General features: G+C 52.7%; 1 protein-coding gene across 1 annotated transcript in view; it reads left to right on the plus strand.

Annotated features, from left to right (window-relative positions):
* Positions 1–5,604: 5,604 nt before the first annotated feature.
* The window catches only part of LOC137425669 (G protein-coupled receptor kinase 3), a 93,013-nt gene continuing 85,894 nt past the window's right edge, over positions 5,605–12,723 (plus strand). The window contains exon 1 of the mRNA XM_068114315.2: positions 5,605–5,942. Coding sequence (XP_067970416.1) covers positions 5,830–5,942 — 113 coding nt within the window. The 5' untranslated portion in view covers positions 5,605–5,829. The remainder of the gene's footprint in view (positions 5,943–12,723) is intronic.

The raw sequence follows: 12,723 nt of genomic DNA on the forward strand, positions 1-12,723 counted from the left end.
TCTGTGGTGCGGGTGAAAGAATGGTATTTGGATGGGTGCATTAGTGTTGTGGAAATGGCTGGGCGTGTAGCCTGTTAGTGTGTGTAGTTGGTTTGGGCACTCCACCACTGTGAGGATGTCGGCCAGGTGAGGCCGCAGGTGGGCTCTGGGAGCCGGTAGAGTTGTTGTGGATGGGGCCCGAGGATCCGGAGGACGGACCCGGGTAGCCCAGTGCCAGAGGACACCGAGGGGTGACAGAGCCAGGAGGGGCCTTCCCCAATTAGATAGGTTAGGGTGAGGAGCTAGGTAAGCTCGGGTGGCAACTGCAGTGGTGGAGGTGTGCAGGTGGGTAGACCTGCTGGGAGAGCTACACGTCCCAGTCCTGAAATTGTGCAAGGGCACAGGGAGATGAATCGGGGGAGTGAGACCCCAAATTGAGAAGCACCACAGTTTGGTCAATGGGAATTGGTTTTTAGAACCCAGAGTGTAAGTTGGCCAATGGTTTGGCAGGGAAAGACCCCGGGTAGTGTAAAGTGTGTTAAAATCATTTAGAGGATAGTTAGGATTGAAGTCTCCTCGCACCATCTACATCCACTCACCTGGGATGACGTACCTCCACACCATGCCAGGTTGTTTTTATTATTTTTATTGATGCAAATGTTTGGAATGTGAGACGCATCATGACGTGGGTGTGACATTGTGCTGATGTTCCATCTCTTCCTCCTTATGAGGATTTATGATGAATTGGTGATGGCAAATTTTGAAGTAGAGGGTTTGTGGAGACTAATTTGGTATAGGGGAAATATGGGGAAGACGTGACGGTAGCGACGGATTTGTAAATGTGTAGATTGTTGTACATATGGGGTAAGGGCAAGGGTAGTGTAGGTGACAAGGGGGGTGACGTATGGTAGGGACGAGCTTTTCTCACTTCGCTCTCCGTACGCACTTCGCCTTGCATTGCCTTATTGATGTGTACCCTTGTGACCTTACCCCTCGCTCATCTGTCTCTCCCCCCCTTTGTCTCCCACATGAGGACCTGTGCGCCACTGGGCGCCAAGGGGAGCGTGCGTGAGTCCGCCATTGTGCGCCCGGAACTCCCAGAACCAGCTGTCTGCATCGATGCACCACATTATGGACCACATGTCTGTGGCTGAGCACCACTGATGGACCCCATGGGTTGGGGCATGGCCCCTCTGCTGGAACCGGCCATGAGGGCCCGAAATCTTGCTGGCGGACCTTGGCCACAGGGCACCGATGCCCCACAGGTGAACCATACATAGTCGGCCCCTGTGGGCCATAAATAAAAAGAAATGGACACGTTGGGTGCATTTTATTTTGATACAAATAGGCCGCCAGCAAAGAAGATGACAACATCAGGAAAATAGAAAATAGCCAGCAGAGGGAGCCGAAGAGCAAGAGACCACCTGCAGGGTTAGGGGTTGTTGTTTTTCTTTTTATTGATGAACAATGATGACTGTGCACTGATTGGTGCTTGAGGGTGTGTTGGTGCGTTGTGGGTGCTTCATGGTGCGTCGATGCAGAGCAGACTGTCCCCCCCCCCAGAAAGAACAATCACAGGTCCTGGGTTGCGTTTTGTAAATAAATTAACGTCAGTGTAAATAATGCTCCCCACCGTCAGTGTATAGTTTGAAGACCATTCCGCAATTCGGTTAGCTGTGGGCGTGAGTCTGTTAGGTAGGGTGCAATGGAGCAGCGGGACATATTTATTTATGTTTTAAAACTGTCGCACTCAGGGTCAGGTTAAAAGTAGAGGGAACTACACCTACGTGTCACACTAAGTTAAAGTTATAGGCCCGGGAAGTGCCTAAGAGGAGGAGGGTGCAGTGTTGTGGATATGAGGACTGTATTTTTTTTTATTGTGTGTTTTATTAATATTGCTTGATTCTGGACCCTCCTGCCTCCAGTGTTGTGTAAAGGTCAAAGGGCGTCCCATAATTAGTCCATAAAGCATACACGTCAGCCAATCATAGATTTCCCCCTGGTTGATAGTTATATCTTTATTATGTGTATTAGGGTAAGGCCTTGTCTCCCATTAAGATGACACTCCATTGCACCAAGTGAAATAGAGTAGATTCCTTTCACTTTCCCCTTTCATCATTGCCAAGCCTCGATTGCCAATTACATCCCCTCCAAAACCACCATTGAACATGTGCTCGGGTCGGGGAAGAAAGGCGTACCCGCCCATCGTCATCAAGGGCGGAGCTAGAGGGCCATGCCGACCAATCAGGGCCGAGGTGAGCACACCGATGGGCGTGTCAAAAAGGCCGGTGGCTTGATCGCCGGAGGCGCTATAAAAAGCGCGCGCAAGAGATCATCCAGAAAGATCATCCAGAGAGATCATCCAGAAAGATCATCCAGAGAGATCATCCAGAAAGATCATCCAGAGAGATCATCCAGAAAGATCATCCAGAGAGAACATTGAGGAGATCATCCAGCAGCGATTCTTGTCCAAAAAGAGATCATCCAGGGAAGCACAAAGCCTGCTATCGTCGCCTTGCTCGCCAAAGTTGGACCAAGCAAGAGAGTTGGGCAAGAAGCCAGCACGTTGTTCAGTTGTGTGGTTGAGTCAGACGAGTCCTGGCAAAGCGCGCGACGTCCACTGCAGCAGCATCAGACACAGCAGCAGCAGCGGCGGCCACAGCAGCAACAACAGCAGTTTGGGGCCTTGACGGCAGTTTTGAGGAAACGGCACCGCCGATCATGCTGCAGTACCCTTGGACCTTCCTCTCCCTCCAGCCATCCATCTCCCGCCAGTCCTATCATCATTCCCCGCGTGAGTCTGTCCTTGTTTGTTCTGTCCCTGGGTTAATTAAGACTGAATAGATAAGCTAGCGATTTTCACTGTGTCCTTCTGGTCCGTCCCTCTGTCTATTTTATTTTATTATCCTTCCTTCTCCTTGGTTACTTTTGAGCCTGTAAATAGTAAATAAATTATATTCGTATTCCCTATTATTTCGTCTTCTTCTTCGTCTTCACATCCGTGTCGCCTTTGTCTTTTCCCTATTGAATATCTGTGGCGCGATCCGGCCAACGTTCAGGAATCGGGTTAGTTGGGGTAACTGTTAGGGCCGCGGGGCCTCCGCTCGGCAAAACCAACATCTTATCCGCGGTCCGTAACTATATATATATATATATATATATATATATATATATACAGACTTGGCATTTAAGATGGATTTTTTTTTTCTTTCTTGACTTGGGTTTACTTTCTTAACTCAGTATATCAATCTGGTGAGTTTCTTTTACACTTTGGTGATTTATTTGTTAAAAGAACCATGTCACTGATTGTCTGTCGCAGCAAGAGGTCAACAACAGGATTATATCACAGGTGGCGTGGCAAAATGTACGGACAGGTGCATTTGATGATTGGCTTCACAATCGGGTATACAAGAGTTGTTGCGTTCTGTATTAGTGAAAAACAACTGCTGCACATCTCCAAAAGTTATTGCCGCTTCCTCTGGAGATGGTCCGTCAACTCGACAATGCTGTTTGTCATGGAGTGGTGGCTTTACGAAATTACGGCATGAAACAGCGTGCTATTGCTCGGCAGTATGGCATCACTGAAGGTCAGGTGTCAAGTCTCCTGAAACGAAATGGTCAGAGGGGTGTCCCTACTCCAATACCGAGGCCAGGACGTACCCGCAGAACCACAAGGAGGGATGATCGCCAGCTGCAACGGTTAGTCCGCAATGGCCGTACTAAGTCAGCTAATCGGCTTAGGGCTGAGTGGCAGCAACTGACAAATGTGCCTGTATCCAGAAGGCTAGTCAACCAACGACTGGTTCAAGCAGGCTATTGTGCCAGGCATCCCCTGAGAAAGCCACGCCTGACCAGACAACACCGCCAGCCCGATTGCAGTGGGCCAGAGAGCACCGTCAATGGCAGCCAGGACACTGGAATCACGTGATCTTCAGTGACGAGTCTAGATTTCTGGTCTATCGTCAATATGGCCGCGCCCGAGTGTGCAGACAAGTGCATGAAGCCTACAACAAAGATTGTATAGTGCCAAGAGTCCAAGCTGGAGGTGATGGGGTGACCGTTTGGGCTGCTTTTCATGCAGGGGGAAAAACTGACCTGGTTGTTCTGAATGGAAACCTGAACCAGTTCAAGTACAGGGCCATTCTGGAAGAAACATTGCTTCCATTTGCTCGTGCAGCCTTTCGAGGAAACTTTGTCTTCCAAGATGACAATGCACGGCCTCATCGTGCTCGCATGATCCAACACTTTCTTGCTGACCGTGGTGTAGAGCATATGGAGTGGCCTGCCATGTCCCCGGATATGAATCCGATAGAGAACTTGTGGGCAGAATTAACGCGTCAAATCGACCACTTGGACAAGCAGCCAACCTCTGTGCGTGAATTGCAGCAGGCTATTGTCACTGCATGGCAAGCGATTCCTGTCCAAACCTTGGCAAATCTCGTGAACAGCATGCCTCAACGTGTACGTGCTCTCCTGAATGCTCGTGGGGGTTACACGAAGTACTGAACTGTAATTTTACTGTCCGTAATCCCAGTCGTAATTTAACTTTTGTTTTTGTTAAAAAAAATTTGGGCTAATGTGCAAAATAAAGAGATACTTCTGGAAAACGTACAGAAGTTTAACACAGTACTGTCCATGAATTGAGTTCGATATCAGTTTACATCACTTTCAAGGATCAATTTATTTGTTTCGAAATGTCAAATGTGGTTTTTGTTTCTTTTAAAGGTCACATTAACAAAACCTAGAATAATTTCAACATAATTCCAATGAACTTTTGGTTCTAAGTCATCTTGAAAAGTAAGTTCACCCCCACAAAAAAATATTCCATATTAAATGCCAAGTCTGTATATATATGTGTGTGTGTGTGTGTGTGTGTGTATGTCTGTATTTGTGTGTATGTGTATGTCTGTATTTGTGTGTATGTGTATGTCTGTATTTGTGTGTGTGTGTGTGTGTGTGTGTGTGTGTGTGTGTGTGTGTGTGTGTGTGTGTGTGTGTGTGTGTGTGTGTGTGTGTGTACGTGTCTGTATTTGTGTATGTGTCTGTATTTGTGTGTGTGTGTGTGGTTATGTGTGTGGTTATGTATGTGTGTGTGGGTATGTATGTGTGGGTATGTATGTGTGTGTGTGTGTGTGTATGTGTGTAGATGTGTGTGTGTGTGTGTGTGGGTATGTGTATGTGTGTGTGTGTGGGGGGGGGGAGTATGTGTGTATGTGTGTGGTGTGTGTATATATCTGTGTATGCGTGTATAATGTATATACACATACCACACGTTGTGTATATGTGTACACAAAAACACACACACACACACACACACACACACACACACACACACACACACACACACACACACACACACACACACACACACACACACACACAGTCCGTGAGGGAACAAGGAATATCTGTCCCGACTCTTTTCCCCTCCCCCTCAACTACCTCCACGTCAACAACCCTTCACTTATGGTCTATCCACTCTCCCTACCTCCTCCCTTCCAAAACAGACGTCCATTACCATTCCCTCACCTGTGACATCTCCAAGCCCCGTTTCCTCCTTCCCACCCCTCACAATCTCCCCTTCCTCGCATCTACCCTCCTTCATTCACTTCCTCCGCTCTCTCCACCACTTCCTCCCACCTCCCTCCGCTCGCTCCACCACTTCCTCCAGCGTACCCTCCCCTCCCCCTTCCCCCCCGCTGTCACGTCGCTCTTTCAGCAGCTCAATCTCCAAACACGACACCATCAGGGAGCCAAACTCGGGCTGCGACTGTTCCGCCTCTGTGGGCCGAAAGGCCGCTTTCAGCTCCGGGCAGTAAGGGAGGACACACGACTGCTCGTGTCCGCCGTAAGATGGCGGACCTGGAGGCCGTGCTCGCCGACGTGAGCTACTTGATGGCTATGGAGAAGAGCAAGACTACACCGGCCGCTCGGGCCAGCAAGAAGATTGTGCTTCCTGAGCCCAGGTGTGACTCGGTATAAATAAGGTAGTACCTACCGCTGGCCCGCAACACCGTTTGACGGGATCTTTAGCAATCTTACTTCCGGACACTGACCGATACACCTTCGCACCCTTGAACGGAAACGCCGGGACATTCGCAACGAACTTGATTTCCCACTGAATCACGTCCCTAATCGCGTCCACCGGCTCACCCCCTTGCTGGCGTGCCCCCCTGCTTAACCCCTTGCTGGCGTGCCCCCCTGCTTAACCCCTTTGCTGGCGTGCCCCCCTCGACTCACCCCCTTGCTGGCGTTCCCCCGGCTCACCCCCGTGCTGGCGTGCCCCCCTCCCCTGGCTCACCCCCTTGCTGGTGTGCTCCCCTGCTTACCCCTTTGCTGGCGTGCCCCCCTGCTTACCCCTTTGCTGGCGTGACCCCCCGACTCACCCCCTTGCTGGCCTTCCCCCGGCCTACCCCCATGCTGGCGTGCCCCCTCCCCCGGCTCACCCCTTGCTGGTGTGCTCCCCTGCTTACCCCTTTGCTGGCGTGCCCCCCCCCGAATCACCCCCTTGATGGCGTTCCCCCGGCTCACCCCCTTGCTGGCGTGCACCCCCCCCGGCTCACCCCCGTGCTGGCGTGCACCCCCCCCCCGGCTCACCCCCGTGCTGGCGTGCACCCCCCCGGCTCACCCCCGTGCTGGCGTGCACCCCCCCGGCTCACCCCCTTGCTGGCGTGCACCCCCCCCCCCCGGCTCACCCCAATGCTGGCGTGCACCCCGACTCACCCCCTTGCTGACGTTCCCCCGGCTCACCCCCGTGCTGGCGTGCACCCCCCCCGGCTCACCCCCGTGCTGGTGTGCACCCCCCCCGGCTCACCCCGGTGCTGGCGTGCACCCCCCCGGCTCACCCCCTTGCTGGCGTGCACCCCCCCCCCCGGCTCACCCCAATGCTGGCGTGCACCCAGACTCACCCCCTTGCTGACGTTCCCCCGGCTCACCCCCGTGCTGGCGTGCACCCCCCCGGCTCACCCCCGTGCTGGTGTGCACCCCCCCGGCTCACCCCCGTGCTGGCGTGCACCCCCCCCCCCCCCGGCTCACCCCCGTGCTGGCGTGCACTCCCCCGGCTCACCCCTGTGCTGGCGTGCACCCCCCCGGCTCACCCCCGTGCTGGCGTGCACTCCCCGGCTTACCCCTTTCCTGGCGTGCCCCCCGACTCACCCCCTTGCTGGCGTTCCCCCCCGGCTCATCCCATTGTTGGCGTGCCCCCCGGCTCATCCCATTCCTGGTGTGCACTCCCCGGCTCACCCCTTTCCTGGCGTGCCCCCCGACTCCACCCCCTTGCTGGCGTTCCCCCCCGGCTCATCCCATTGTTGGCGTGCCCCCCGGCTCATCCCATTGCTGGCGTGCCCCCCGGCTTACCCACTTGCTGGCGTGCCCCCCGGCTTACCCCCTTGCTGGCGTGCCCCCCAAATCACCCCATTGCTGGCGTGCCCACCCGAATCACCCCCTTGCTGGCTTCCCCCCCCCCCCCTGGCTCACCCCCCTTCCCTTCATGCACCCACTGGCTCACCCATGTGCTGGCATGCACCCCTCCCGGCTCACCCCCTTGCTGGCGTGCCCTCTCCGGCTCACCCCTTTCCTGGCGCGCCCCCTGGCATACCCCCTTGCTGGCATGCCCCCCTGGCTTACCCCTTTGCTGGCGTGCCCCCCTGGCATACCCCCTTGCTGGCATGCCCCCCCCCCCCCCGGCTCACCCCCATGTTGGCGTCTCCATCACAGCTCACCCTTGCTGCCGCCCAGGCTCATCCAACCTCCCGGCTCTTCCCGTGTTGGAGTCCCTCCCCCCCCCCCAACCTGTAGCTCAGCCCCATGCTGGCACCCCCTCCTCCCAACCCCCGCAACTCACCCCCTGCTGGCGTCCCCGGCTCTTCCCTTGCTGGCCTCTCCCCCATGCTGGCATCACCCCGGCGCAGCCCGTGTTGGCGTCTCCTCTCCCCAGTTCACCTCAATACTGGCAACTCCCTAGGCTCACCCCCATGCTGGTGACCCCCTGATTCACCCGAGTGTTGGCGTCTCCTGCTCCCCACACGGCTCACCTCGGTCCTAGCTTCTACCCTGGCTCATTGAGTGCTGACCTCTCCCCTGGCCTCCTCGAGTGCTGGTGTCTGCCCAGGCTCACCTGAGTACTGGCGTTTCCCCGGCTCACTCCTGGGTTGGTGTGCACCCGGCTTACCCCGGTGGGGGAGTCTACCTGGCTGATCCCGGGCCGGCATCTCCCCTGGTTCCTCCGAGTGCTGGTGTCTCCCCTGGTTCCTCTGAGTGCTGGTGTCTCCACTGGTTCCTCTGAGTGCTGGTGTCTCCCCTGGTTCCTCCGAGTGCTGATGTCTCCCCTGGTTCCTCCGAGTGCTGGTGTCGCCCCTGCTTCCTCTGAGTGCTGGTGTCTCCCCTGGTTCCTCTGAGTGCTGGCGTCTCCCCAGCTCACTCCTGGGTGGGTGTCCACCCGGCTTACCCCGGTGATGGAGTCTACCTGGCTGATCCCCATGCTGGTGTCCCTTGGCTCAACCGCCTGCTCCCCACGCGGCTCACCCTGTTGCTGGTGTCCCATGGCTCACCTGAGTGCTGGCCTCTTTCCCGGCTCACCCGTGTTCTGGCATCCCCTGCCTCACATCCATGCTGGCACCCCCCTCACATTCATCCATTTGCTGGCGCCCCCAGCTCATCTGCATTATGGCATCCCACACCCCCGGCTCACCCCCATGCTCGCATCTTCCCAGGCTCACCCATATGCTGGCATCCTCCGGCCCAACCGCTTGCTCCCCACATGGCTCACCCTGTTGCTGCCATCACCCTGCTTGCCAATATCCCCCCCCAGCTCACCCGCATCCTCGCATCCCTGTCCCTCAAGGTCCCCTACTCACGTTCTTTCTGTGGTGTCCTAATCGCTTCCGGTCCTGTCTCCAGCCCCTTCTTTAGAGGTCACGTCCTATGTTCACATCCCTTGCTCAGCTCCAAGCTCGCATCCCTGTCTCACCTTCATGCTCACGTCCGTAACTGCATAACCAGCTCCATCTCACATGCCTTTTTCTGTCATGCTGGATACGACTGCACCCACCTTCTGATGCACATGTGCTTGCACTAGTCACTATGGTTCTACTTTTTCTCATTGCTCGGTTCGCTTACGAACATGGTCTTAGATCCATTGCTGACTTGTGTAATGTTGTGCCCTTACTAAACTTTCAACCACATCGCCATACATTTGTAAGACTATCTGACCAGACTTCCTTCACAATGTCCTGTGAACCCCAAGCCGCATTTGTTGGTGAACCCACTTCTAAATTCTGCTTAATGGCCTAACTCCCTTAACCCAGTCCCGCACTTGCTCCTGTGTCACCTTTTGGCCTCTCGATGCAGACTCCCTCTTTTTGTGAAATGTGTTGCACTCGCTGCTCGGATTAATGCGATCTCAGACTCGTCTGCTGCCAAAGCGCCGCCACCGTCTCAGCTCAGATAGGCCGGGTACCTTTGTGTAGCCTTATTAATAATGAAAGTCGTGCAATTTGTATTCCTTCGGTTTTTGGATTCCATTCCAAAGTCATATACAGTCACGTGAAAAAGTAAGTACACCCCATGTAAAGTTTTGACTTTTTGTACATATTTCAACATACAGCTATTTGATCTTCATTTCAACAATATTGATAGATAAAGGTGATATAATACAACAAATATCATGAAACATTTACATTTTGTAGTCCATTGTATAATTTAAATAAACATAAATGCAAATTTCGCATGTGGAAAAAGTAAGTACACCCCGACATTTATCACTACTTCAAATACCTAAAATTAGAATCAGGTGCACCAGCTCAGGTACAAATGATTAGAACATCATTGGAGAGGATCTTGGAGGAACCTGTCTTATAAAAACCTCAGACATTTAGTTTGGTTTGCTCTTTGTTGTTGAAGTGTGCGGCGTCACCATGCCTAGATCAAAAGAGCTCTCTGAGGCCTTCAGGAAGAAGGTTATAGATGCCTACGAGTCTGGGAAGGGATTTAAAAAGATCTCCAAACAATTTGAAATCAATCATTCGACTGTCTGGAAGATCATCTACAAGTGGAGAAGATTCCAAACAACTGCCAACCTGTTCAGGCCAGACCGTCCCAGCAAGTTCAGCCCGAGAGCAGACCGCAAGATGCTGAAAGAAGTCTCTAAGAACCCCAGAATGTCATCACATGACCTACAGGTAGCTCTTGCCACTGTTGATGTCAAAGTGCACGAGTCTACCATTAGAAAGAGGCTGCACAAATTTGATCTACATGGGAGGTGTACAACACAACAACAACATGCATTTTAAGGCCATTTTCCCTGCAAGAGCGGGGGTTAGCCTTGCGGTCCCCATGACAATCTTCTCCATTTTGCCCTATTTTCTCCATCTCTCCTTGTTAACCCCCTTGCCCGCATGTCTTCTTCCACCGTCTTTAGCCAAGTCTTTCTCGGTCTTCCCCGTCCTCTACTTCCTTCTACATTCATTTCCATCACTCTTCTCAACCAGTCACTTTCATCCTTACTCAACACATGACCAAACCATCTCAACCTGTTCCTCTTCACAGCATCAATCACAGGCTCTATTCCCATCATCTTTCGCAATTCATCATTTGTCTTCCCCTCTCTCAGCGACACTCCGCACATCCACCGAACCATTCACATTTCCACCCTTTCCAGCCTTCGTTGCTGCTCTACATTCATGACTCATGTGTCGCTCCCATAAATCATAACACTTCTCACACGTGCAGCATACACCTTTCCCTTCAGCTTCAACGACACTCCCCTCCTCATCAGCACGCCACTCAGTTCCCGAAACTTCTTCCATGCACATCTCACTCTAGCAACCGTTGCCAAGTCTGATCCACCTTCTCCATTCAGCATGTCTCCGAGATAGCAAAATGTTTTCACACCTTCCAGCTTCACGCCGTCTCCAAGATCCAACTCAACATATCCGCCATCTGCAGCTCCCTCTGTGCACACCTTACATTTGAATGTAGCTGCCACACTGGTTAATGACCCTCTCAGACCACTACATTTTTGATGAACCCACTCAGCGCACATTGTACATTGAATGGAGTTCACTCCGACACCCTTCCTGCACACAGCACAGGGCCACTTCCCAGTTCTTTCCACCTCACCACATGCTTTACCACTTGCCATCACCTTCGTCTTTCCTATATTCACCTTCAGACCTTTTGTCTCCATACTTTCCTTCCACTTGTTCATCTTTTCCTTCAGTCCATCCATACTTTCCGCAATCAACACCAGATCATCTGCATACAACAACTCCCACGGTAAACCCTCCTTTACGGTCTGAGCCAGCACCTCCATCACAGCTACAAATAGTAGTGGACTTAGTACCGACCCCTGATGCACTCCGACCTTCACCTCAAACTCACCACTGTTCCCGTCCTTCGTCCTTACAGCTGTGCGTGCTCTTTTGTACATTGCCATCACTACTCTGATCAACCATTCCTCCACTTCTAACTACCTCAATGCCCATGTCAATACCTCGTGTGGAACCCTATCGAATGCTTTCTCCAGATCAACAAACCCAAGAAACAACTTCTTCCTCTTCTCCATGTACTTCTGCAACTGCCTCACAATAAAGAGCGCGTCTGTCGTTCCTCTTCCTGGCATAAATCCAAACTGCATTTCGTCGATCTTCACCTTCTTCCTTATCCTCCTCTCCAACACCCTTTCCAATACCTTCATTCCATGCTCCAATAACTTTATCGCTCAGTACGAGCCACACTCCAGAGGGTCACCTTTCCCCTTGTATAGAGGGACAAGGGTACTCAGTTCCCAATCCACTGGAATGCGGCCTTCTTTCACCACCAGATTCCAGATCTCTGTCATTCTCTTCACACCCCAACTTCCTGCTGCCTTCAACATGTCTTGCACAACTCCCGTCGGCCCTCCCGCTTTTCTACTCTTCATTGCTTTTATCGCTTCCTCAACTTCCTCCTCAGTTATCTTCTCTATATATATAAAAAAAATTACCACCTTTAGAGGCCATTTTTCCCCGCAAGCGGGGGTTGGCCTTTTTCGGGAACTGTGGTTGTTGTTGTTTTTCGGTCCCCTTTTTGAAGCAATGTTTTACGGCCGGATGCCCTTCCTGACGCCAACCCTTTTTGCCGCCTTTAACGACAAGCAGGGAATTACCAGTGAACTGGTACTCAATTTGCCGACCTCGGAAGGATGACAGGCTGAGTCAACCCCCCTGGCGTTAATTCAGCGATTGACCGGGATTCGAACCCAGGATCCTAGGATCCTAAGCCGGCACCCTAGCCGCTAGCCCAACACCAGGGATTTGTGCCAGTCTCTGCCGGTCTCCAGGTCTCTGCCGGTCCACCGGCCGGTCTCTGCCGGTCTGCCGGTCTGCCGGGAGACACCAGGTCTCTGCCGGTCCTAAAACTGGGTTACTCTCTATGTTGCCATCCCATTCATTCTCTGTATTCAACAGCATTTCCATATATCTTTTCCATCTTCCTTTAATTCCATCTGGGTCCACAACGATTTGTCCCACTTCATCCTTCAAGCAACTCACCCCCATCACATCACACCTCTCTTTCGCTATCTGCTTTGCAATCCTGAATACCGTTCTCTGACCCTCTTCCGAATCCAAGCGTTCTCCGAACATTTTCCTACATGTCTCCTGCGCCTTTGCTACCACTTTCTTTGCAGCCTTCTTGGCTGCCTTATAACTTTCATGCTCTGCTTTTTCTGCTCCCGTACCCTTCGCCTTCTGCCACTCCTTGAACTTC

The sequence above is a fragment of the Myxine glutinosa genome, chromosome 4 (assembly GCF_964187855.1).
Source record: "Myxine glutinosa chromosome 4, kmMyxGlut1.1, whole genome shotgun sequence".
Lineage (NCBI taxonomy): Eukaryota > Metazoa > Chordata > Myxini > Myxiniformes > Myxinidae > Myxine > Myxine glutinosa.